The sequence below is a fragment of the Myripristis murdjan genome, chromosome 11 (assembly GCF_902150065.1).
Source record: "Myripristis murdjan chromosome 11, fMyrMur1.1, whole genome shotgun sequence".
NCBI classification, from domain to species: Eukaryota; Metazoa; Chordata; class Actinopteri; order Holocentriformes; family Holocentridae; genus Myripristis; species Myripristis murdjan.
Genome location: NC_043990.1, coordinates 21595515 through 21622846, shown reverse-complemented (window position 1 = coordinate 21622846; position 27332 = coordinate 21595515). Strand labels below are relative to the sequence as shown.

The window sequence follows — 27332 nt, the reverse complement described above, 5'->3', positions numbered from 1 at the left end:
GATTGCCTACAAAAACATGTGTTTATTGTGTTTTAATATATGTATATTGGCCCTACTTATACGGTGTGTATTTGTTGTGAACATTTATAGTTTTAATAAATACATTTTTGTACACTGGACAACCTGTTTCATAGATATTTGACTACAGTGTGCAGGATCTTTCTTTTTTGCAAGCTATATCTTACACTTCATAGCCAGTAACTGCACAGCCCCATAGAGGACCCTATAAATGTTGAGGGCATTTTGTAGGGCATGGGGATTCAGGCACACCGGCTCCAGACCTGGGTGAAGTCATGCAGGTAGGGGACTGTGGTAATTCCCTTAGTCTCCTTTCAACTGACAGAATACAGACGTAGCCGTGATGTGAACACTTACCTACATCAGAGACCAAAGAAACATTTCTATATGAAACTTGTAATAATAACTCTAAAACAACACGTGTGGTATTTCCCTGCAGCAAGTGGTTTCTTTTTCTTCGGGCATTGCAATACAGTGGGGTAGTATGATACAATATTAGTTGAACACAATGCATTTCTACAGAGACTATGGTATTCAAAGTGCACCAAGGCACATCTGGGTGTTTATCTTTACAAGGTAGCTAACTTGTCAGACGTGGCGATTAGGACAAATGTTTATGTAACATTAGCAAGACATTATTATCTGATTGATAATGTGACTGAAAGCTCATGTTATCTATTACTGTTTCCAGTTTGAACATGTATGGTTGAATTACTCCTATTTTACCCCTTGTCATTGTGTAGTGTACACAACACAAGAGGTTTTTGTGTTGTGATGAGCAGAGCTGAAGGTGAGCAGGTATGCAGGCAGTGGAGGGGTGGGGTGTGGATGGAGATTTAAATACAGGCAGGGACTATTCGCATATTCATATATTTGTGCCTACAAAATGAGGACAAAAGTGTAGAGTTACATCTAAGCCATTTTATGTAACATGTCATTTTGTTGGACAGAGATGAATTTTTAAGGGTTTAATCGATGCCAGGAATGGGTCTTAAATTGTTTAGTTGTCAGTCGACCACTGACAAATAGATTCACAGTGGTTACAACATAATGTTGAATTACATTAAGTTAAATAAACTAAATTACATTGTTTGTATAGTGACAGTTTCTAGTGAATTAAAAAAAATTATAGCGAAGTTGAACTATTCCTAATTGTACTCCTACCTCCTGGAAGCTGCTCAAGGACCCCTGGGGGCGTCCCAGTGAAATAGTGAAAAACAGCTAATGTAGGTAATAGACAATACCACTTTTCCCCCAATGCAGTTTGTTTTGAGAATCTTCCAGGAATAACTACAAAAGTCTTGAAACCACCAATGAAATTATGTCACTAGCTGATGCATATTTCCTCACTTTTCCTCACAAGCATAATTCGCTACAATCAGACTGCAAAACAACTTTGATACAATTAACGTTGGATATGGACATAACTTTTCATTCAAGCAGGCTAAAGAAATGAGACCGACACAGACTTGCCACTAAATTAAATCCAGTTGACATAACTGCGTTGTGGTTGGTCTGCATTCTAATTTTAGTGAATGCAGCTTCCCAAAAGACCAAACACTCAATGAAATGACTTGTTAAGAGAGAGATTTTCCGCAGCGTATACTCACTCCATGCAGAGCATCAGTACTCGGGCCCCCACTCTACACCATGCATCTATTATTCAACATGGGATGTAAAAAATGTCAAAGAAAGACAGACGGGCAGAGAGGGGAGGGTGGTCCTAAGAAATCAAGATAGATATCGCTTTGAAAGAGTGTAAGGCTGGGAAAGAAAAGGATGGATAAAAGAAAGAAAAAAGGGGAGAGATGGTGGAAGGGGTAAACCTCATCCCAGTGCACCAGTCGGTCCTCTTTCAGAGTTGGAGGAATGAGTTGAAAATAACCCACTTGTTTTGTTTTTCCATTTCATGAGCAGGGACAGACTGAAGGAGCAGGCAGATGAAGGACAGATAGGGAGAGAGAGTGAAAATAACGAGAAGGATAAAGACAGAGTCACCTCAAGCCCTCTCACGACCGTGTAAACATTCAAGAAACACAACACATCTAGCAGGCGGTATTCAAATTCAAATGCCTCTCTTCTTAACCTCCAGTCACTCTTGACACTCCTGTCACTCCAACTCTCGCCGGTCCACAGAGAAGGTGTGGCGTTCAATTATCCCTCTTTACAGGACGTGTGCGGTGACCTTGGCCACCCTGGCTTAACTTTAAATGAATAACAGAAGGGGTTTTTATTGAAAGTGAAACAGTACAGCACATGACAGGCAATTACTCTTGGTGATGTCAGTCTGTCAAGGGGTCACTCCCTCCGCCATTGTTGTTTTGCTCTGCTCCTCCCGCTCACCCGATTTTTGATAGACATTTCTTTAGAGTTTAGGCCCAGCATCTCTGGCAGTTTGTGGCTGTGCTCGGACAGAAACTCAATACGGGCCAGTATGGGTATATGAAAGCACTTTGAGAATGAGGCACAGAGAGAGAAGGAACGATGGTGACTGAGGGTGAGCGACTGAGATGACTCCTTTAGAAGTGACAGGGAGAAAGTGGTAAAATATGACTCCCCAAGACTTGAGGAATGGTCTGTGTTCTGGGGTGTTGTAGTGAAACAGTCATGTTTTATTCATGCCAGTGTCTTTTAATTTCTATTTGCATGCATAGCACATTACACCACAGTTAGCCCTGTCCAAGTCCTCTGGGACAACTGAGACAGCATGATGAAATCTTGAGTGACAGAGAAACACTACGGATAATTTCAAAAGCACTGCAACATTTAGGGAGAGAAAGCCTTCTCCATTTTATCAATACGGATGCAAGCAGGCTTGCTGTGAAGCGTAAGCAGCAGTGGCCTTTTTGAATTTTTGTCAACATAACTGCATCCCATTTCCCCATTGGGCATTGAGCTGCTGCTCATCTCTTCCATAAAGGAAGAGAGAATTTGCAAAACGGGAGGAGCTCTTTTCCCTAGGGCCCCAATTAAAACTTCCTTTGGCAAAGTGGCAGCTTTTTATCCCTCACTTTCCCGATGTTTTCGCCACATCTCCTAACAAACTGCAGGGAAGAGGCAGCGAAGGCAGGCTATTAGAAAATAAGCGCCTTGTGAGAGTGAGAGAGGGAGGAGGGGACAAGATAGGCGGGAAGAGGGAAAGAGCAAGAAAGCTATTAGTCACGCATTAGTCAGAAATTACGGAATAATTTCAAATGTTAAAACTCCATATCTGGTATTCAGAGTCATTATTATACGGTTTGCTTGAACCTTAGGGATTGAGTGGACTGCTTATGCAGAGCAAGAAAGACAACTTGTGAATGGACGGGAGCTGGTCATAGTGTGGGAGGAAAGTCAATGCGAAAGAATCAGCTGTGAGAGGTTCTTTAAGTTTAACTACGATACAGAGGCTGCAGCAGCTGCATGAAGCAAAAGTGATTTCTGGCTTTGCTTATCCATGTTTGACAGTTTGTCATATTTCAAGCACAGTAAGGATTTTGATCCAGTTGAGAGCTTACCACTGATTCTGACAGATAGCAGATGCCTGTGTGTTTATATTCACAGCATGGCACACCAGCTCAGATTGCAATTGAAATTGCATTGATTGATTCTGTGTATACATATGTGAGCTGGTCTGTGTGTGTATGGGCATGCACATCCATGCTTGCAAGTCTCTGCATTTCAAGCATCTGCAGTCAGCCTCACTTTTCCTCAACATGCTTGCTTCTCCCTTGCTGAGAAACCATCAGATATGTAATAATGACCAGGGTCTTCTTCATTAGAGCTGCTTTTAAAAAATGCTTGTGATGCTTGAGAAGGCTCCTTCAGTACTCGCTAAAATGTCCTTCTGTCCTTTTGCTACCTTTTCTATGCTAAGACATCAACAGAAGCTTGTTGTTCCTCAGAAAAAAAAGAAGCCTCCAACTGCACCAGACCATCAGATTCAATTATCAAACACAAAGCCCACAGCAGCACAAAACCCACAGTATTCAATGACAGATGGGAAATAAGAAATATGATTTCACAAAAGAAAAGAGGAGATGAGGACAAAAGTATAAGACGGTGGAATAGGATCATGAGCTATTTTGATTTTAAAAAAATTAACCACTGATTGCCGTCTATCTATCTCGTCCATCCTATTTCTTCTTAGTGTAATTTGCAGCCGGCCACATATCTGGAAGAATAAAAATAGGCTCTTACTCGTGGTTACAGATAAAACCCATTCCATCCTCCTGATGAACTCCGAGAGGCTTTGCATGTTAAAAATAGTTGGACTTGTAAACGACTTTCCTAGGAGATCACAGATTGGGGTTGAAAGGTCATGAATAAGTTGGAAGGTTATTTATGGCTGGTTCTTATGTCCCTCTTTATAAATCAGCCGAGGAGGAAAGAGGGATGTAATGGGGAAAAAATACAGAATTTTAAAGGACAAACAGGATGAAGAGATGTTCTCAGAGAGGCACTTTTAAAACATAATTTTAATGTGGCTATTGTCTATCATCAAATTCTATTCCACTGCATCCTGAAGAACAAGGTGTGCACAAAGAGTTTGCACGTACACACAGCACAACTCAACATCAATACCCAAGCTCTGAGTCACTAAAAATACTGACCACTTTGTCTAAATTCTTTGTAATTCACGGGTCTTGCCAGCCTTTTCCCCCTGAAAGTGTCAAGTAAGGTCACACAATCGTCCTAATTGGACTCATCAACACCCTCATCAGTGCCATAATCAACATACTGTTACTGTGATTGGCCAAGGACAATGTAAGCGGAGAACTGAAGTATTGTTGGCCTACAAGGAGATCCGACCGCTGATTGAATTCCTCTCAAATAATCGGCCTGGCTTCTGGCATCAGGAAAACAGAGTGGATTCAGAGTGGATCTCGGATGGTTAAACTTAAGCAGTGCAAACATTTAGCAGCTGAACTCCTGTACCTGATTCTTTATTGCAATGCTCCAGAGCATGTAAACATTCCCATCAGTTTGAGACTGACATATTAACGACACTGATCCACAGCTATTTCACTCCCAACACAGATAAGGGACCCACCATTGCTTCCCACAAATGAAATCAGGAGCCATATCTCACACTGGTACATGACATGTTATGAAATATTGAGGCAGCCATGCAAGTTGGGTAGGTGTTGTGCCGGCACTGTGTCTATGTGTGCGTGTGTGTGTGTAGGGAATGTGACAGCAGGGATCAGATAGCACTGAATGTTTCCCAGACTGGATTTAGAGTCTGTCTGATATAAGGAGGAATGGGGAGATTGTCTCAGATATTTATTGACTGCAGCGCTGTTGAAGGCAATGGCGGCACATACAACAGCACTGGAAACTTTTCTGCTTTCTGTTTCCACAACTCAAAACTCATGCTATATGGACTTGTACCACACATACTTGATGAGACCGCAAACATTTCTAAAGATAGCGCTCGTGGGGTGGTCCTCGACACAGTACTCTTTGCAGCATCCAATCTCGCCATACCTGTCCTTCCTTACAAAACATGCAAATTTTTTTTCCCACTCCGCTCCGAGCTTGAAGTGAACACTCTCCTCAAGCCTGTCCCTTGAAGCCAGTGATTTGCAAGTTGTCAGGAGATAATTATGGATGTCAGCGCAACATATTATCAAGCCAACATCCACACTTTTCAGTGGGTTCTGCAAAAGGGCATTTCAGAAGATAAGACCTCACAATTCTGTCACTAAAGATTAATCCGTGCCACTCTGCCTCCTACTGAGCTCACTGGTGTGGGGGCAAGAGGAGAGAGTCTGCGTGCTTTGAGGAGAAATTTGGATAAAGAAAAAGGGATGACAGTACACAATCTGCACCACTGACTTTGGTCTTGGCAATGGAAGGAAAAGGAGTGCAAGATGCAACACAGAAGACAGAGGAGGAAGAAGAGGTAGCAGGAGCAGCAGAGGTCCCATCAAAGTGTGTGTGTGTGTAGGGGGTGGGGGTGGGGGTGGGGGGGGGTGTTTTGGAGTGGGCCCTTATATTAATTTAGCAATAATAAAATACTCTCTCCCCCTCTGGCACACATGCATACTCAGCTTTTTTTTTTCATAGCCTATTGTATCTGTACCCCACGGTTAATCTACATACTTTGGTATTCTGCAAATGTAAACTCAGCAGGAGCAATAATAGGCCTGTGTTAAAAGACAGATGCAGTTTGTCCACAGCAAACAAATACTATCCACCGCCACGACTGAAAAGATTGTTGCTGGCAATATCTAAAAAAACACAAATTAATAATGTGCAAGACAGTACAATCAAGCTGCCAGATGATGAAACCAGCCTATATCTGCAGCCACAGCAGGAACACATTCAACACCAGCAAATCACCCACAAACACAGCACCAAAACAAACAACAGGCAATAATGCTAACACTCCCGATATAAACTCTGGCTTCGCGCAGCATTTTGGACACGAAAACAAACCAGGACGAGTTTACAGAAAACACAAATATTATTGTTACTCACCAAGGTGACGTTGTGGCCCGCTGTTTTCCAGAGGAAGTGTGGATAAAAAGGCCAATTAGACCAGTCCTTGCTTGACTTACTTGACTTGAGTTACCAACAAAGTCCGATGGCTTCGGGCTCAGCTAGCAAGAAGTAAGCAGCGCCGTCTCTGGTTATGTCTCCCTTCTGCGGTTAATTCAAAGTCCATTTATCGAAGTATAAAAGATTATGTCGTTCCCAAAGCTTCCTCGTCCTTGCCTTCATGTTGGAAAAGACCTTATGCCTTACCCAGCTTTTCTTTATCCACTTTGCGAAGTAGTGGAGAGTCTGGGTTTTAACTTTTTTTTTTTTTTTTTTTTTTAGCATGAATGAAACTTCTCTCGGCTTTGGCGGTACGCACGCGCATATATTGTCTTCATTTTCCATTCATTAGAAAGCAGGTGTGTATAGTTTTCTCTCCATAAATAAAATGGCTGCATCCACATGTTAGCTAGGTGACCACATGAGACAAGTGACATCATGAGTGATTGACATAATGAGTGATTGACAGGTGACATCATGAGACAAGGGGGGAAAATAACACAACAGACAAAAATAACACGTCCACATGAATGTACTGAAATGAATTTACATGTCAAAATGAAATTAAAGAGGGGAAGTATAATTCATGTACCAGGTGCGCCAGAGGCACCAGTGCCTCCCTGAATATTTTTCCCTCCTGCTTTATGTAAATGTGCATGCACATGCAGAAGCCCCCACACCCCACCCCATCCTCCCCTTTGAAAAAGCAGAGTACCTAGCGAACAAATCATAATTCTTAATAAGAAAGTATTGTTTTTATTATGTGATATCATGTAAGAAGTATTTGTTTTTGGTTTTTGAAGGTATTGCTCGAAAAAAAAGAAGAGCTTTTGCCTCTGCACCCGCTTTGCTCCAGTTGAGAAGAAAAAGAAATGCTGTGTTGGTAGAGGCCTACCGCTGGCATTGGTGGTGCATGGCTGGGTCATGCGCATGTGTTTTTGTGCACGTCCCCTCATGTGTGCACTGCTTACTGTGGCGACGCTGCACGCCTATTGCCAGGGGTTTCTGTCATAAAAAGATTGCGTCTGCAGTCAGATTTAGGCAAAAGCCCGGAATGGACAAGCAGCCTGGGGAGAGAGTCTGATTGGCAACACTGGGCCAAACTCTTGGCAGACCTTTCTGAAGACCTTTCCCTGGCTCCCTCTTTGCACTCCTGCAGACAGGCAGAGGAGAAAGCCTCGGATTCCGCGGGGTAGTCATCCAATAATAAACATGATGGGACTGTGGAATTCACTTAAGTAAAGGCGTCACATCACAATACATTTCCACATGCATGCTTGTGGGCCGCGAGGCTCTGCATAAACACAGCCTCACGGGCATCCCTTTCCCGATGTTCCCTCCCCCTTGTTCATTTCTACATCTGTCCCCTTGTTTGCTAAGGAAATTGCCTCCAAGACTTCCATGGCCTATATTGCCAACAAGGTAGGGGCACAAACACATATGGGAAACACAGACTGAGTAATGCACCAGCGCATTTGCATGGAGGCAAGTTCATTTTGTTTTTCCACCTCTCGTCACCCTCTGATTTCCTCCTCAGCCACTCCTATTACTACCACCAACAGGAAACCTGTTATACAGCCTGACAGTGGTGGGTGTTTGCCCGTGTGCCAGTGCTGTAAATGGTTAGAATACTAAACAGGTTTATATGCTGCTTCTATATGGGCTCTGCAGCAGAAACAGGGTTGAATTATACATGCATTTGGAGATCACTGTGAGTGTGTGCGCACAGAGACAGAAAAACAAAGAGCACTAGAGGTCGTGGGTTGGCTATGTAGAATCAGCTGTCAATTACTCTGCCCCCCAGTTCTCTCTGTGTCTCAGTTGCCCTCTGTCAGCTACACTTGTTGAATTTGGATGTATTACTGTTTGTTCCCTGCCGCCACCTCCCTCTCTTGGTCCCTTTGATTGCAATCTGCAGTCCTACTCTCCTGGCATTAAGTATGCAAGCCCTGCTGCATGTGGTGCATTGGCCGTCAGCAATCAGCAAATGCCACCGTCCCCAGCTTTTTCTTGCACACTGGGGGAAAAAAAAAGAACACATGCAAACAGACGCAAAAATGAACAACGAGGGGGGGAAAGGAGGGGAAAAAACACTTTTAAATGAATTAATGTCGACAAATGCACAGAAGCACAGTCACATGTGCAAGGGCATGCGTGTGCACACATGCAAACAATTTAAATCGCAGTGATCCCCATGCACACACTGTTGCACACGCCATTGTGCAGTTGGGTGCTTAAAATGATAAAATAAAGCCCCCTGATCCCTCATTATCTCTCAGCGTATAGCCTTGAAACTGCGCCTTGGGTATATGGAAGACATAATTTAATAAAAATGAGATTTTTACATTAATTTTCCGAATATCAGGCTTTTATATCTACAGTTATCCTTAGAATGGTCCATCAGTGTTTACCAGAATATGAGATGAACGTAGTTTTGTAAAATATTATTGAATCTGACATTGTTTAGCATTCGGTAAATATTGCCAAATCCAGCATACTAATTCTTACTTCTAAAAAACAATGTTGAACAATACTTAATTATGGAAGCTTGATGACTGTCAAGTTTAAAAGCTACTTTGACAAACCTTGTAGGAATACATTAAAGCAGAGTTATGTTTCTTGACAGGTTCACAGGGTTGTCGACTAAATCTCAGCTACTTTTTAGGCGGCGTAATGCAACTCGGAGAGGAGTCGGGTGGTTTTTCGATGTTCAAAGGCATCCCTGAGACAGATGCATGTTGTCTGTCACTTAATGAAAACATCAGTGCCGGCACTTTTATCTTTGAAACAGGCAGACGCCATTGATGATCACAGCTACCGCGAGAGCTGTGGAGCACCTACAGATGCTTCAATCTCACACGCAGATAAGCTCGCTGCGTGTGCCTCCGACTGTGCCAGCCGCAATCAAACCTGGATTTAAATAACTACGATTCAAAGTTCAGGAGTTGAGTAGGTTAGTGCGCTTTCTTTGGTCTTTGAGTGGCTGATTCATTGCATGTTGTGTTGAAATAATGATTTTTTTTTTTTTTTTTTTTTTTTGCACGCACACAGAATATATAATATGAGGAGGGTCATTCCAATTTGGCACATCAACTCTTAAAAAATAATTTATTGCAAAAAAAATTATGCCACTTTATAATAATACCAAAAAAATAGCATGGGACTAGATTTCTTGACTGACAACAGGCTGGGTCCTCTATTTTAGCTGTATGGAAGAGGCTTCAAAATGATGTTGGTCATACCTCCCAATATTAAGTTTCAGTGGATTGTGCAGGGCCTGATTAGCTCTTTTGATCTTCTGTCAGGCCATTTTAGACACTTCCTTCCACCCAATAATGGAGAGCCTTTTAGATCACGTTTGTGCATCCTCCTCTGCACCACTGTGGCACATATCCAGAGGCCTAAGCATAAATACCGCTTTGATCTACCCACAATGGAGGAGTAGCTTAGGGATAATGGTGAGATCACCTTCCCAACTCTTTCTCTCTCATCCACAGTCTGGAATATCACTGAAGCTGTGGTCAATAAGCAGAGCAATGAAGTCAATAGTGGAAAAGGGGCATCAGTGAGAAGAAAGCATCACCGGGTCAATGATCCAGCCGTTACTGTGAGATTAGCATGACTTGAATTATGTTGTCCACCGTTAAGCCCGGACAAAAGCGATCCCGAAGACATCCTGCTGCTCTTGTGAACTAGGGTTGTAAGTCAGCAGTAGGAGTGTTGTTGTGCACCGTGAAGGAAGAGCTAAAGCCTTTGTTTTGATTAGCGGTTTGACCCCAGAGATGGACTTGGCTTGCTCATTGTCAGCGAGAGACTGGAGGGGGGGAGCGTTGGCATTCAGAGTGGATTCCTCGGCAGCCGTTTCACTCTGCAGGGATCAGCTGTCTGCCAAAACAGATTACACCGGGGAGACTGACGCCATCTCCGGAGAATATTTTGACAGCTGACCCCCCGCCCCCAAAGTTGATCTCACATGAAAACAACAGTGTAGCACAGTGGACAACAGTTAACACACAGCAGGTTTAACATAGGCCTGACTGTGTGGATTGCATTCTGAACTTGTTGTCATCAGGGGGTTCACGGTGTTGAACCAACACTCAAATTCTTACAGAGCGGTGTTTTCAAAGTCGTGTCCAGGGACACCCCGGGGGGCCTTGAGAAGCTTCCAAGCGGTCCTCAACAAAGTGAGGAATAGTTTAATTTCACTGCAGTTGAATTCACTGGAAAGGTTTATAATGCAGAAAATGTGTGACAATTTCTTCTTTCTGGTTTAATCTCACCACAAAATGTCCTGGTTTAAGAATGAAATCCAAACAATTAATCCTTTTAAAACTGCCCAACTTCATTTGATGTCTTTTTTAAACATGGATAAAAGGTGATTAGCAGATAAAAAAAAAACAAAAAAAAAAAAACATTGAAGCATTCATTAAAAAAAAAACAGCAAAACATAAATAAGTAAATTTAAGAACGAAAATTAGCAAAGAGACATCAGAAAATTAGCAACAGCCCTCCAGAAATTTGCAAAAACAAACAAAAATAATTACAAATTTTTACAAAAGGCAAGAAAACTATTTACAGAAAGTACAATTATATGTTTAAACATCAGATCAGTGATGCTGGATTGATGTCAGATTTCTCGTCTTTAAATGCTTGTGCTGCGCTCAGATGGCCAACGCAAGTATTTAATACTTGACACAAACCAAAACAACTCTTGCTGTAAGGGTCCCTAGAGGGCAAAATCATTTCAAATGGGGCTCCACGGCTTATTGATAGTCAACATGGGGGTCAAGAACATGACAATCACTGAGTCTGTTATAGACGACAGATGAGTCAGAAGCATAGAAATCATAGAGTTGGGGTATAACCTACATTGTTTTTTGGTATTACACCCCTGACACTGTTAAATCCAATCTAATCAGAACAAAAGTATAAATGGTGTACTGTTCCTTTTGACCCTGCCGGTCGAGATAACAAAGGAATAGGAGGGCACCGCCTGTATAAGAGCATGCACCACTTGGTAAGGCTGAGTCCTGACCGCAGCGTCCTGCGTTCAAATCCAACTTCAGGCCATTTGCTGCACGTCATCCCCTCTCTGTTTCCTGCCTCTCTTTCTACTATGACTGTCAAATAAGGAATCAAAAAAGGAATAGGAGTGGGACAAAAAGAAGTGGTTGGCAAAGCTACAAAAAAAAAAAAAATCGGATTTTTACAAATTTCTTTTCACCAAGGATCATTACTCAGGTCATGACTCACACTCTATCAGGTGTAAGCCTATGTTGATCATAGCCGTCTGTCATAAAAATGTCGAAATTATGAAAATGGCAAGTGTAAAAGCCACTTGGCTGTGAAGTGTAATAACAGGTCAGCTATTACCCACCGTGGATCATTACATATCCCTAAACACCATTTTGTCACCTGTGATGATCACCTATTTTACCTAGTTCAGCATGTCATTGGAGGCCCTGTCGAACACCGGAGAAAAATGACGACTTTTAATGTTTCCACTGAGATGATGACTGTCTTTTACAGAGGTTGCATCGAATCTGTTTTAACCTTTTGTATTACTGCTTGGTTTCAAAATCCGTCCAGCAAGAATAGACTTTATAGAGTCTTGTTAAATCGGCCAGTGAGATCTCAGGAAGGAGTCAGGCCAAGCTTTTGGACATTTATAACAGGCAGATCCTTAGCAGGGCTAATACTATACTGGAGTGTCAGGACTATCAGCTGTTGCCCTCAGGCTGTTGTTTCAGGGCACCTGCATGTAGGACTAAAAGACTCAATGTCTTGTTTATCCCAAGTGCTATGGATGTGCTTAATGGTAAATAACACTCTGGTTGCACTCTTGCACACTGGTATTTGGTATAACTTTCCATTTCTTTTCACTAGTTCTGTGATTTATGTGTTGATGTTGTCCTTTTCAGGAAAGTACAGGAAAACACATTCTTTTATGTGGCATGGCAAGAGTTGCATAGTGCTTCATCTGCCACCTCACCTGTCTTCCACAATATTTACCAGTAAACACCCAAAGATTTGGCAGCAGAATTCCTGGAACACATGGTAACCTTTAACACTTATATCAATGTAATGTACAAAAATATGTTTTGGGGCATAGGTCCGGTACATTAAGGTGTGTTGCACCATTTTTTGGAGAGGTTTTGTGGGCAGAACTGTGAATGGAATGACTTCACAACTAATGTCTGACTTCTGTGTTATGTGATGAGACATCCGTGCATCTTTTGTCCCAGCTTTTGCCTAATAGTCAACCAAAAAGTGGGTAAATAGAGTTTTGTCACAGCAACACCTTTTCAAGCAAAAGTTCTCTCTTGTGTACACAGACTCTAAGAAGATTCCCTGCTGTGCTAGATAATTAAACACAAAATCAATTTTCTGCTTATACTGTATGTAAACAGCAAGCAAACTAATGATGGCATGCAGTGATATACTGCTGTTTGAATTAATACTTGTCTATATTTTTGTTGGTATGTGGGCGTGTGTACATAATCATATTTAAAAGAGATCAGACCTGTGCGCCCCCGTCTTCTTTTTTCCACCAGTGGGAGAGGAGTAAGTAATAGCTGCTAAGTAAACATGTAATATGTGTGTGTTTGTGTGTGGCCACATGACCACACACACACTCAAAGCATTTGTTTCCAATGCTAATCAGATACCCGCTGAAGTGCAGGACACGCTGAGACGGCACGCTGCACCTTCTGCTGCTCATGAGGAGCGGCACAGTGACAGTGAGAGATATGGAGAGACAGATGTACAGAGAAAGAGAGAGAGAGAGAGCAAAGAAATAGATTGAAAACAGAGACAAGCAGACACCTGCCTGCTGGATCTGTATGACCCGAGCTGTTAATGAAGAGAGGCCAAACACAGCCAATTAGCAGACATGCTCGTTAAGCTGGCCACTTAACGCATACTGTGTCAGGATGGATTGGCCTTTCATGCCTGCTTTGGACTTATTCATATGGCTGCTTATTAGAGTGCATTAAGGGAAGAAAAAAATGCTGTGAGGCTCGCCGGGCCCTCTTCTTGATTGTGGTATTCTGCTCTGAGTACCGATTTCATCTTCAATGGGCAGAGACGCTGAGGTCAGCCGGCTAAACAGCAAACATAAACCATTCATCTGCTGTCTGCTCGCTGCTTCCATTTTGCTCTTTACCAGCTCTGAGAGAAAGGAGAAGGGAGGAGGAGGGGAGGGCAGGGAGAAGAGAGGGAGCAGAGGCAAAAGAAACACAGAAAGAGAATACAGTGAATGAGAAATTGATGGGGGGTGGAGGGGTGAATCTGCAAGGCACCCAACAGAAGTAAATGCATGAGGAAAGGGAGAGATGGAAAGTAGCAGCTGGGAGTGGAGACAAGAGCTATACTGGTAAGTAAGAGGGTGAATAAAAGTAAGGAGATGGAGCTTGAGCTGTGATATTGTGCAGAGAAAAAAGGAATAAATGGGAAGAGAAGAGAAGAGAAGAGAAGAGAAGAGAAGAGAAGAGAAGAGAAGAGAAGAGAAGAGAAGAGTCTTCCATGGAGATAAGCCAGAGGGGATGGATAGTGTTGACAGAGTAGCATAGGGAGGCAGAACAGGGACGGGAGGGATCTGCAGGGTAGGAGGAGGGTGGAGGCGGTGCCATGGTGAGATGCCTCAGGGGAGGATGACACATATCTTATCCCCCAGAGAGTGAAGGAGAGAGGTCAGACAACCCTGCTGATTGACTGTCAGTGTCTCGGCCTGTCATTCACCATCCACTCACACTCATCAGCGCTGGCTGGGCTCCCCACTATGGAGCCAAGGGCAGAAAACTGCTCTGCACAATAACATTCACCCACATAATGCTATTTTATGCCAACGACTGCGCTGCATAAAGGGGCTTCTTAAAATGTGTGATTTCCCCATCCTCAGCTCTTTTCAGTGAGCAGCATCATTATTCTGGCGAGACATGTAAGAGCTGTGTCACACACACAAAAAAAGAAACACAAACAAACACAAAAATTGCCATCATCTCATGACTGCATTCAAAGAGTTTGCAAGAGTTTTGAATTTTTCCCAAACTTTTCCAAAAAAATAAAAAAATAAATAAAATAAATATATAAATAAATACTTGCAGGTGCAGGCTACTCCTGCAATCAGTCTATTTTGGTACAATAAAAATTTTTTATTCTCTACTGCAGTGTCCTTCCACTGATGTTCCATGTTGTAGGTGAGAGTGAGTAACAGGGAAGCAAAACTTACTCTGTGCTCCCCCCTTCCTCGTCCCAATGGAAGCCAGCTCCAAAAATGGTAAATGTGTGGTTATTAATTACAGGATGGCCCCTGCTGCCGAATCCAAACATCCTGAATACAGTGGCGGTATGACTCACCAGACTGGCGCTGTCCAAGGTGCTGCCAGAGAGAATCCATCACACTTCTCAACACTGCATCCCACCAGTGGCGTCTGCTGAACCGTATGGCTGCACTGCCCTCTAGCGGTCAATACATGTACTACAGCGCTTTTCTCACGGGTCTCCACCGCCATCTGGCGGAAAGGGGCGGCATCACATTGCACATGCCTGTCAATCCCTTGAATGTTGGATTGTGGAAATAAAAAGGTGATGTGGGTGTACTTACCACCATACTGAAACATTGTACTTATAAGATGATGATGACGGTAATAATGATGAAAATGATGAGGAAGGGTGCACACTGGTGTTTTAAGTGGCAATGAAATCCAATGGATCGGAATGGAATTCAGCAGCCAGCCTCAATCTACAGCTGTCACCATCAATTGATTATGTTAAAGGCTTTTGAGTAGGTCTATAGGTTAATCCTCACTGGACAGCAATGGAATTGGCAGTAATGCAGTTAACCGAAAATTACATAATAGAATATAAGGCAATCCCTGTGCTAATTGACAGGGAGCTAGGCACCTTTCAGGCCCTCAAGACAAAGTCAATACTCAGCCATCACATTTAGATGGTAACATCCAAATTATTTGGTAACCACAACAAGGCATCTGCAGTATAATGGCATTCAAGTGATTTTCAAAGGCCCACTGATTCATCCCCCAAGCAACAAATTTCAATATAAGAGAAAACATCCACTTTACAAATCTGCCTCATTGCTAAGTGATAATTCAGTTTTTTTGAGTGTGCCGAGTATTTAAAGATGCTAAATCCCACTTTGAAAATTAAATGGTTTTGCTCTGAAGCACCAGAGAATGATATGCACCAGTGTAGCCTGTGGGGAGTTACTGTGCGGAAATACTTGGTCGGCATTAGACAGAGACAATTGATCAAAACAGACTAATTAATGTATGTGTTTTACATATATTCATTTCCGTATCAAATATTAATGAAAATAAACGTATTTGTTTTTCAAATGAGCACAAGGCTATCAAATATTTCAGACACACCTCATTAAAGATACGGAGCCGAGAGCGAACATGCATTTTTAAAGGGCCACGATTCACAATGGCATGCAGAGTTGGCTGCCTGGTAGTGTGGCCTAGATCAGCTATGCAAAGGGCTGTGTGTTGCATGGGATCAAGTCAACTCTTCAGATGATCTGAACTCCTTCTGCTTTCTCCCACACATTTTTTTATATCAAACACTATCGGGAGGGTCTTGCATAAGTGCTCCTTGGCCTCTTGGTGTCCAGTTGAACACAAGCAGATCTTTTCCAGCTTTGATCCATGTTCGATCCGATCTAAAAAAAAAGAAACAATAAATATATATACAAAAAAATTGACAATTTCTTTGACCATCTTTTTCTGAGTTTCAAAACTAAAAGCTGCTGTTACTCCTTACTTTAAAGGGTAACTAACAAAAACCCAAACCCAAATCTCTGTAATGATGAAAAGTAGAGTGCCTGGTCTTTGAGGGAAGGGTGATGTCATCATCACCCATTGAATACAACAGGTGGTGACATCACCTGCCACTAAAGACCAGGCACCCTACTTTTCACCATTAGAGGTCAGGCTTCGTAGACATTTGAGTTTGGTGGGTTAGTTACTTTCTTTCAGGGTACTTTTTTTTATATAATGGTGATGTAACTCCCTGGGCATTTTTCCATATAGTAGCTCCTGGATAAAAAGAGGGAAGATATTTCACAACAGTTGACGACAATCAATACCACCAACAAGGTCTAACTTCAAAGATGCCTACGCACCACCGCCACCACTGAAACATGCCGTGCATCAAAGTGCCGATGTATAACTGTTGGTCAAAGGTTATCCAAATAATTAGACTGAATCCAGCTTTTAGACAAAAGCTTGCCAACCCACCAGACTGGGCCAAAATCCCTGCTGGACATGGCTCCAAAGCACGTACTAGCCGCTGAAACTTGAATGACAGCCATTCCTTTCAGAGTTCACTTGAGTTTAAACATGGCTGGTGAGCGACTGGTTGAGGTCACCGGCTTTGATGTAAAGGGCCACACCAAACTTTGTGTCTTGCGTACGGTGAGTGACAAGCACTTGCTAATATGTGAGGGGATTATCCAGGCGCACGCTCTTGTTTGGGTGGCTGGATTTTCATAAAGACATTGGCAAGAGAACAGTAAAAATGCAGGCCAGGAAATCCTACCACACAATTCCCCTTCAGGTTGTTATGTGGATGGATGTCAAAAACTCAGCAAACAGTCCAATGTGATTTTATTTATTGGAGATGTCATGAATGTTAAAATGTACAACGGCCTGCTCCATGGCCAGTGTGTGCAAATAAAGAAGATTCTCTGTCACAGGTGCTATGAAGGCACAATTTCCCTGGACTTAATTGTCTTCTCTAGGATAAACTGGCTCTCAAACAACATCCTTGCTGCTGACAAATGCGCAGTCTCCCACCGACAAAATTCAAATCTGCTTTTCGACGTCTTCATTCCCTCCTCCTCACCTGCTTTCCTTCCTCCTCCTTACTAAACTCCAATTAGAAAACTCCCCAATCAGTTGTACCCTTCCTTGAAACTCCGTCTTCCAGCAAAAGATCTCTTTCCACTCTTCCCAAACTCCCTCCTTAAAATCTGTTTCCCTCCAACAAACATGACATCTTGCAACATCTTGATTTTATCTATTTCAGATCTCTCTTTTGCCACAAGCAAAACTCTCTTCTCCCTGTTCGGCCTACTTCCCATTGTACTTGTTGGCACCATATGGGTCCAAGGCTTTCCTCCCTGTGAAGTCCTTGATTAGTTCTTAATTAGCATTTTCCTTTCATTTGTCTCTTGATAGACAACACTTGCGCCCCAGATATCACCGAGAAATCCTTGCAATGGAAGACGCCTTAGAGCTTAAAAGATAATCCGTTAACACAGGTCTGTGGAATTAAACTATCTGCTTTGTGAGTCCTCATGTTGACACCTTTCGCTGCCCTAGCTCAGTGGAACATGCTGCAGTGAATAAAGCTGCTCAACTATGTGTGGGATGCTGCATAAAAGCCTCGTTTGAATCTTAAGTTTTGACAGTCAGACATTTCAAAATTGACAAACAACAGCTCAGTGAGATGATCCATGCTGTAACAACTCAGTAACAAGCTAGGGGACATTCATTATTCAAAACAAGCTATGCAGCATTGAACTGTTAATACACTTCATTTGTTTGCGGTTCTGCTGTCTGGCTGTAGGCTTATTGAATTTGAGATTCATCTGGATTGATTGGGATCACTGGCACGTTTTGCTCAGTCTAGTGTGTGAGCTTGTTGAAGAGGTGGATTCATGCGAAATATTATTCAAATAAGGTACTCTCCAAACAAGTCTTTTACCTACTTAGACATTTGGGAAGATGACCAACGAATGCAAATAAATGATGTGGTCAGAATAATGGATAAATGCTTTTTAAGAGATATGACAGCATATTGAGTGCCATGTATTTCCAGATGCAAAACATTTCGCCTCACTTCATTTCATCTGCCACCTGTTCGTTTCTGTTGACTAACATGATTCACTGATTGGCATGCTCTAGCACAAAACCCTATTTCAGACATGTCCTAACTTGCCTTTATAATCAGGGCTTTGGAGATTACAGGACTGGGGCAGCAGGGGGGGCTCTTTCAATTGGTTTGCTTATCTAAATTGTCATGATCACCAGTGGTGACTCATTCTCCAGTGTATGGTGTCCTGCGCCTTCCACGTGGTGCTGACTCACTTGTCTACTGGGGAAGGGAAGGGACATGTAGGTCAATCTTTGACTGACACTCTTAATGAGCACAGAGTGTCCGGGAAATACTGAGCATGACTTTCACAAAGTACAGAGGGTGACGGCATTGTGGATCAAATTGAGAACAGGATAGAATCATCACGTTTTCTTTTATGGCCTATGGCGGAGGATGACTTCATGTACTTGACCGTGACCTTTGTGAACAATGAATACTGATTTAAAGCCTTCAAAACAGACTAAAAGCAGTTCGGCACAAATACACCAGAGGGCGCCTGGTAACCTAGGAAGATGAGTTTTAGCTTTCCATCCTGCAGTGTTTACCAGTTGTTTTGTTTGAGCTGCATCATTTTCAACTTCAATTAACTAGATAAGCTGCAAATTCCAGCCACACCTGTTAACTGTCAAAAAACAAACAAACAAACAAACAAACAAAAAAAACACCCTCTTTACCAACAAACACCAAAAAACAAACACTTAACAAGTTTGGTATTTACAGAACCAGGTCAAATAAAAAGGGTGTGTGTGTTGGTGCATAAGGGGAGAGGAAGAAAAGACACAAATGCTTTTTATTTCAATTTATTTATCTTTAAAGAACCAATATGAATTGGGGATGTTTTCAAAATGAGTACAATGGAAAAAAAAGAAAAAAAAGAAAAAAAAAAAACAACTGACCGTTTTCTTTCTTTTCCACCTCTTTTCCTTCAGAATAAGGTTAACAGTTGGACCTTAGGCTCTGTGTACATGTGTTTTAATATGCGTGATGTCTAGGGAAGTCCTATGGCAAACCCATTAAGAAGAAAAAGCAGCCTTGGTGAGTGTGTGTGCGCATTTGTGTATGTGTTGTGTTTGTGTGGGGGTGGGGAGTACCTGTTGTACGGATTACCAAGTGTCTTCCTGTGTTCGACTGCCTGGGTGAGTACAAGAAAGAGAACGTGTGTCTGTGTGCGCATGTAGGACGGTCAGCAGGGTCTGGTGGGCTTTTCTGAGGTGGACTGATTATTGCACTCCCGCATGATTTCCACAAAAATAAAAATAAAATTAAAAAATAATAATAAAAAAAAAAGAAAAAAGGAAAAAAAAAAAAAGAAAATTAAAAAAACAAAAAGGAAAAAACATGGCTCTAGAAAAAAATGTATAGCAAAGTGTCCTTACCCCTGCCAAACTCTGAGCTGTCACACTTATCATATCTAGTGAATAAATATTGTGGACATATTCAAAACTAAGAAAACCCCTAAACTGAATGTGACTTGAAGCAAGTGAAGGGGCATGAGAAGACATTACTGCATTTTCAGTTTTCATCCTTTTGGGGTTTTTGTGCAAAAAATACCCCGATACCAAAATGGACTATCATAATATGTGCTGAAGGCTTAAAAATATTTCTTTAAAAAGGTAAATTATCCTGGGCCAATCATAGTATCAATAATTAATGGAAATAAAAATCACTAACATCATTTAACATTTTTTCATCACCTTTTTTGTGTGTAAAAATAAAAATACACAAAATGGAAAAAGTTACCCCATGATTACATCTGAAAAAGAAAAAAAAAAGAAAAAAAAAAGAAAAAAGGATGGACTCAAGTCGAAATATTCGGGCCCGTGGTTGAACACTAGTAACCGGGAGGCGGGCCTATCGGTGTGCTTTGACCTTTGACCTTCTCATTCATTAGTTCAGCTGGTGGATCCCTAGATCTGGATTCATTCATTTGATCACTTTCTTGCTCTCTGTGATCAATTAACCATGACTCAGTGTTGACAAATCATCACAATAATTACTGATAGCTTTCTCTTGATTTTTATCTCCCCTTGGAATAGTTTCCCCGCTAGTTGCGCATAAAAAGATGCAGTGACAGCCCGCCTACTGCACACAGCAGTTGTGGCCATTGGCATCCTTGAACCGCAGACGCATTTTGGGTCTGTATTTCTCGAGGTAAAGAAGCTGTTTGGAGTTGAAGGCTCCACGTCTCTTCCTATGAATGGAAAGAAGAGAGTGGGGTGAAAATAACACAGTGCCTGGTGTAGCTCAAAATCCACAGCAGAGAGCAAGACAGCACATTAACACTAATGTACAAAGCACAGTGTATGATAAACACAGGTCATCTGAGTACTTGCAGGGTACAGCTTTTTTTCCCCGAGTGATAATACCAGATTATGGAATTAACAAAGTTATTCATTCTTACTATTTACAGTCTGTTAATACTGGAGTCAAACAAACAAGTGAACATTAACATGAATATTATGAAAACATTTGTAGCAAAAATTCAAAACTGAAGTTAAGAATTTGTTGTTTGAACTGATCATTTGAAATGACAGCTTGGATGCTAAAGTTTGGATGGTAAAGGTTAGGGTTAGGAGCAATATGTTTTGTCTGTGCTCTTCTTTTTCCCAATGCCGTTTGTGTATGCACTGAACCACACACACAGACTGTGCTTCATGGCAACAGCACCAATTAGGATGGCATCACCATTTTTATCAAGACTATTAATTTGAAAAACAGGGAGGGTACTTACTGCCTTATAAACTGCACGGCATCCTCATACTTCATCCCACTCTCAATGAGAGCTAAGGCTACCAAGACCGGAGCTCTGGAAAGCAAAGAAATCCAGTGGATGAATTTGGGATGAAGGCAAGAGAAACAGAAAGAGAGCAGGAGAGAGGGAGAAAGAATAGAAGAGTTAAATGCCAAGGCTCACATGATCCCATAGTTATATGGCAGGGTGGGGGTTTAAACCTGGGAAATATGCCTGGGAAATCAACAGGGGTGCAAAGGTTCACTGATACCCTACTGGGGCACTATGCTCACACCCTGGGCCTCACACACACATTACTACTACGATAAGTTACAGTAAGACAACTTTCTCACCAGATGAGACAGTGAGAAAAAAAAAATTCTAGCCTACTTGGCACATCAAATCTCAATGTTGAGAGTACCTCCTTGGGTGGGTTTTCTCTCACACAAAATTCATGAGGGACAGAATGTAAGAAAGGAGGGGCAGAGCAAAAATGAGAATAAAACAGAAAGTGATCATCAAAGCAGGGGGGTGGGCAAGACTGATAGAAAAAGCAACAATAGCAGCAACAGCAGCAAGGCAAACAGTTGCAGCCTGCCACGCTGAGAGCCTTCAGAGAATGCTGGCTGGTGCAGACCAGACTGTGGTGCTATGGAAAGCCCAGATGACTGCAGTAAACACAGGAGGGGGAAGAGGAGGGGATGAATGCTGAAAATGCCAGTTTGACCAATACTGGGAATTATACAGCCTCTGGAATGCCACAGCAATGTAAAATACTGAAAGCCTCAGAGAACTGATTGCCTTATTGTGTGTCTGTGGTCAGAAGAGACATTTTCACACTCGCTTGCCTGCGTCATGTGCCTTTTCCTTCTTTGTATTTTCGCATTTGTACTGTTACTCAACAGATTACATTTGGAATTCACTGTCACATTGGTGCGCACAATTGTGCATCAACTGTGCAATCTCATGGCCAAGGCACAGAGTACGCATGCACTGTAATTGCCTCTCTTTTTCAAGTCTGCAGAAACAATAACCACAGACTGCTGTGTCACTCATGATGGATAACTAAACCAGCTGACTGTCTATTTACAGATCCATGAGCACTGACAGAGGGAGAGGACAACAACTCAAGACTCTGAATGAATCACCAGTCTGTAACAAAGACAAAACATCAAGGAGAACAGGGACAGTCAGAGGTTCAGAGTGGCTTGTCCATTTTAACACTCAGCCATGACTGCCTGAGCAAGGCAATCAATATTGAAGGAGCCAGAGAGGCAGAGAGAGGTGGGGGTTAAAGAGAGACTTGCAGACACCTACAACGTTTAATGGATCAATGTGTTGTGAGGCCCTAACAGGAAAAGGCTGAGGAGCCTGTGTGTGGAGCATGCTGGCTATTGAGGCCGGCCCACCTCTCTCTGGAGTCACTTTGAGGGCAGGGGGAAATGAAATGGGCCTTGGTCCAGAGCACACCCCTGGGGCCACCAAAACAGCACCACACTAACTAGTTAACACTAACAGGAAAGAGAACAGAGGATGAGAGATGAGGTCAGATGGGCTGTAGAGCACAGCCAGGACCATACAGGACCTTTTTTGGCAAATGCTGACTGGCTTACAGTCTGGTTAGTGCAGTGTCACTGTCTTCTAGGTAATGTTCCCCACCTCGTCTATGACATAAATCCAGTATGGAAACTGTGTGGGAAAGGCGATTTCACGCTACTTCCTGAACAGAGATGAAATACTGAGCTTGCCAAGTTTAATGGCTACAAATATTCAGCCAATACAGCTGACTTAGACATACACACCCACAGCTAAAAACTAATTAACAAGTGTTACGGGAACTGATGGGCAGTTAAGCCCATCATTATCTGACCAGAGGAATAGACTCTTCTCACAGACCTCCAGTGCTCAGGGAAAGTAAATTGCACTTTAGTGAGATAATACAGTGGCATTAAATACTAGCCTATGTCCAAGGGTATGGGAGCTTTAGAGATTATAAACAGGGAAGATTAAGTTAACAGTCTCATTAGCTTCCACTGTTATCCAACTAACAAGCTTAGTGACAGGAGTAATGGGGCAAACTACAGAGAAGGCAACACTTAACCAGCTAGTAAAACTGCAGTTAAGTTAGCAGCTAGTCACTCACCGGCCAAGCCCCGCCACACAATGCACAGCAATGCAGCAGCCAGGTTCGTCACGGAACTTGGTCTTCAGCAGGTTGAGCCAGTCATCCACAATCTGAGTGGGAGGTGGGGCGCCATCGTCGAAGGGCCAGTCCTTCAGGGCAAAAGAGACAAAATCACATGACAAGGCACCATCAGGATCTCACATGCAATGGTGCCAGAGCTTGGAGTGCCTCTGTGTGTGTGTGTGTGTATGTGTGTGTTGGCTGGCGGCCTGATTGTCTATCTGTCTGAGCTTCTCATCCCTACTGACCCAATGTCTCTCGTACAGCTCAGCCCAGATTCCAACTACATTTTCTCTCTGCCTTTTTGCAAAAATAATGCAAGTTGGATTTTTATTATGGGATTTAGGAGCATGTGACTGCCATAATAAAGTAAAAAACAACAACAGTTAGGGGTTCAGATTATGCATTAAACACTTCAAAAAAGGGACATCAGCTGACAAATGGATTTGAGGAAGGATATGCTTCAAGCGCGTATGTCTTTTCAAGTCAGCTGCATTTGCTCCAAAGGCAAGAATAAACAGGCGATGAAGCAAGTAGGTGCAAATGAGAGCAAGAAAAGATTCAGCAGGGGAGAGTGAGGGAATGGAGAGTTCTATAAAGTGATAGCAGAGTGGAGCACCATGAGGTTCTATTTATCTGGGCTGGGTTTCCCTCCAACACAGCAGGAGCTGGACACATGAGCAGAGTGAGAGCACACACACTGACAGTAGATATGAACTTACACACAATCAACAAGCTACACAGTGACCATTCTTATGACAGATTTCTCAAGGTTTTTTGATATAAAATTAGTTTAGTTACTGTTATATCTTAGTGACTGACTCGCTTTAGTTTGAGTTTCCATTTTTATACCTGTTCTGCATAGATGACCACACAGTTGACTATCACAATTGTTTGTGAGCTTGATAAAATGAAGTAAGCTCACTGAGGAAGCATTTGACATGACATGGGCTATTTCTGAAATCGCTCACAATCCAGAATAGGCTATAGCCCACTATATTTTGTGTCAGCCATTCTGAGAACAGTTGTGTCAAGTTCTTGATATTAAATTGTATGCACTATATAGTCAGCAATAAAACACCCACAATACACCGTAAAATGTAGTGAACAAACAATGGTCACTGCATTGCCCTGATGTATACCACAATGCAATGTGAGTGTGTAATATTAAATAAATAGTAAACAAACATCTACAATGTTATTAAGTTAGGATATGAACAGCAGATTTTCGTTTTGCAAATGTATTACTGCATTGTCAAATGTATTAATAAAACTTGTATGGGTTTGATACTGTCCTTTAGAGTCACAATCAGGTTTTCTAAAGTGAGTGTTAACTGAGCCAATCATTTAAAGCTAATTTAGTTCAGACTCGCCAGTGGGGGAAAAAAAAACTTTTTAGCTATCAGGTAAATGCTTTCAGATAACATATTTCGCTGCTGCAGTTACTTAGCCAAGGCGTATATTGTAAATCATGATAGTAACAAGTCAGTGGATGTTATTAAAAATTCAGCATATCACATGCCGAGCAGTACGCCATGTTACATCTGTTAGTGCTGGTTTACGCTCTTACAGTCCTCCATGGTGAGTTTTGGTGAAAGAATGCAGGATACAACCAAATAAGCTATCAGACTGATTAATTCACACTTAGCATTCCTCTGCCTAAGCTGACTAAATAAAGAGCTTATTCCACAAATTTAAGCAATGTATTTCGAGAAACAGTCTTCTAATCTGTGTTTTGGTGAGAAGGCTGTGAGAACAGGCAGAGCCATTTAACTGCTTTTTTAGTGAAGTAAGCGTTGCTTGGTTATTGCCTATTTGGTTGACAAAATCACCCTTGCACTCCAATAGATTTTCTGCATTTATTTGTAATTTACTTCACAAAATTGATACTACCCGAGTGCAACTGAACATACTGTCACCAGTGCTTGGTTAGATTGTAAGATGGTGGGTGCATATGAGGTCACAGGAATATCCAGTACATTTTTTTTGAAGCAATAATTTTTCATACAGTGGCAACTTTTGTTCAGTTGCTCCCCATATATTTCAGTGTATCACAACACTATGTGGTGAATAGCGTGCACCATTTGAATACAGCCATGGATTTGTTTTACTGATATATGGGCAACAAGCAACAGCACCACAGAACAATTCAAAGATTTGTGCTATAATCACAAAATGCATGTCACACTCAGTCACTCAGTCAAAACATGACTGCCCAGCGTGACACCTTCCTCCATAGCCTCTTAATTACATTACATGCAGGCAGTGCAGGTATAGCATTTTTCTTTGCGCCACTCTAGTTGAAGAACAGACTATATCAAATGCAGGCTTTCTGTTACACCCAGAGGTAACTCCCCCTGGCTATAACCTCTTTGCAGCTGCCCCTGTGGGATTTCATAATTTTATGAAATGTTATGATAATCTGTCCTGGTTAAGCAGTCACAGCCCCGCTGGTACACACACAAGCTGTCCGCTACACTCCCTCCACTCTGAGATAATGGAGCAAGTCACATCATGTCAATCACTCACACTGTCATGATGACAAAGTCACAGCATGAGTGAGGTATGCTCTCCTCTGCTAGTCCTGTGTTTCAACAATGTTGCTTCACAGCATTGTCAGTCCTGGGGAGGGATCCCTCCTCTGCTGCTCCCCTGAGGTTTCTTCCTATTTTTTCTCCCTGTTAAAGGGGTTTTTTAGTGACTTGTTCCTCATCCGGTGTGAAGGTCTAAGGACAAAGGATGTTGTATTCCTATAATAATTCGATTAAGTGCCCAGCCCTCTAACCTATAAAACATTTTGCCTCAGTTTTGGTTTACTGGTTTGGTTAGGGTTAGGTTTGGTTTGTTCATTTTTCTTTAATCAGAAAAAGACAGTGTTACACATCACAGGGGGCAGACTCATTTTTTATGAGAGGAGGTTCTCATTAAAAATGGGAATTTGTTGGAAAGCATAAGAAAAGTGAAAGAAGGGCCTATATGTGTGTATGTCCATTCTTACCAGGACCTGAATCCCCTCCTTCTCCACTGGAGCTTTATCATAGGTGGCATCACAAACTCTCACCAGCGTGTTCACCTCAAACTTTTTCAGCTCCTGGCAGACATCAAGAGAGAGAGAGAGAGGGATTACAGACAGGACAGACGCACAGAAACAGAAACAGACACGGACACAAACAGATGATGCGTACCTCAGTGAACTTGTTGAGCGTGGCATTGGTGGGGTTGTGGGTGATGAGGAACCTCATGCACTCGTAGGCAATCTCGACTGCAGCAGGGCGGTTCATGTTGGCGAGACGGCTTAAAAAACAATTACAATACAATACTCTTACAAAACAAAAGCGACTTTTGGCTCAGAAGTCAGCAAAACTGCTAGGAGGTTTCTGTATTTAAAAAGGAAAGAATAAATAAAAATGAGAACACGTGGAAAGGACAAGTCGGGGGAGACAACAGGTGCTGAACTACAGGATGATGTACAAAGAGAAGGTAACAAAAAGGATGAACTAGTCCACAGTACTCCGGGATGTAAAAAATAAAATTATACAAAACCAAAAAATAAAATAAAAAAAGATGGAGAAACTATCCAGGAGTCATCCAATCAGTTTACCCCATTCAGGAGAGCTGTTTGTGATTGGCTGTTCAAGGAGAAAGTGGAAAGCAAAGATTTCTTGTTTGGGCTGGGACAGAGGCCAAGGACTACGCAATATCCCAGGGGGCCTTTGGAAGAATCAGGGGTTCCCAGTGTGCTGGCAGTCAGGGGGGTTTCTGGGTAGCGTAGTCCCTCAGGGAGCGGCCGATTCACTTCTCCACAGAGGCAAGGTGCTGAGCCTGGCAGAATTCTCCGCTCACACACGCCATATAGGTACGGCTCAAATCAACACAGAAACCCTGCCAAGAGAGGAGAGAGAGAGGGAGGAGTGAGGTTAACTGAGGTAACAAGAAAAGGCTTCATTCCAAAATGACATACTATTTGAAAAG

The 27332-nt window shown here is 42.3% G+C and overlaps 2 protein-coding genes across 2 annotated transcripts in view; both read right to left on the bottom strand.

Moving 5' to 3' along the window:
- Positions 1 to 6951, bottom strand: part of adgrb2 (adhesion G protein-coupled receptor B2) — a 583915-nt gene extending 576964 nt beyond the window's left edge. The window contains exon 1 of the mRNA XM_030063545.1: positions 6484 to 6951. The gene's annotated coding sequence lies outside the window, so the exon portion shown is untranslated. The remainder of the gene's footprint in view (positions 1 to 6483) is intronic.
- Positions 6952 to 19228: 12277 nt separating this feature from the next.
- ptp4a2b (protein tyrosine phosphatase 4A2b) overlaps positions 19229 to 27332 on the bottom strand; it is a 29275-nt gene continuing 21171 nt past the window's right edge. Inside the window, exons 2-7 of the mRNA XM_030063567.1 lie at positions 26962 to 27242; positions 26546 to 26654; positions 26359 to 26451; positions 23319 to 23449; positions 21176 to 21250; positions 19229 to 20635 (exon numbers count right to left, since the gene is read on the bottom strand). Coding sequence (XP_029919427.1) covers positions 20524 to 20635; positions 21176 to 21250; positions 23319 to 23449; positions 26359 to 26451; positions 26546 to 26654; positions 26962 to 26966 — 525 coding nt within the window. The 5' untranslated portion in view covers positions 26967 to 27242 and the 3' untranslated portion in view covers positions 19229 to 20523. The remainder of the gene's footprint in view (positions 20636 to 21175; positions 21251 to 23318; positions 23450 to 26358; positions 26452 to 26545; positions 26655 to 26961; positions 27243 to 27332) is intronic.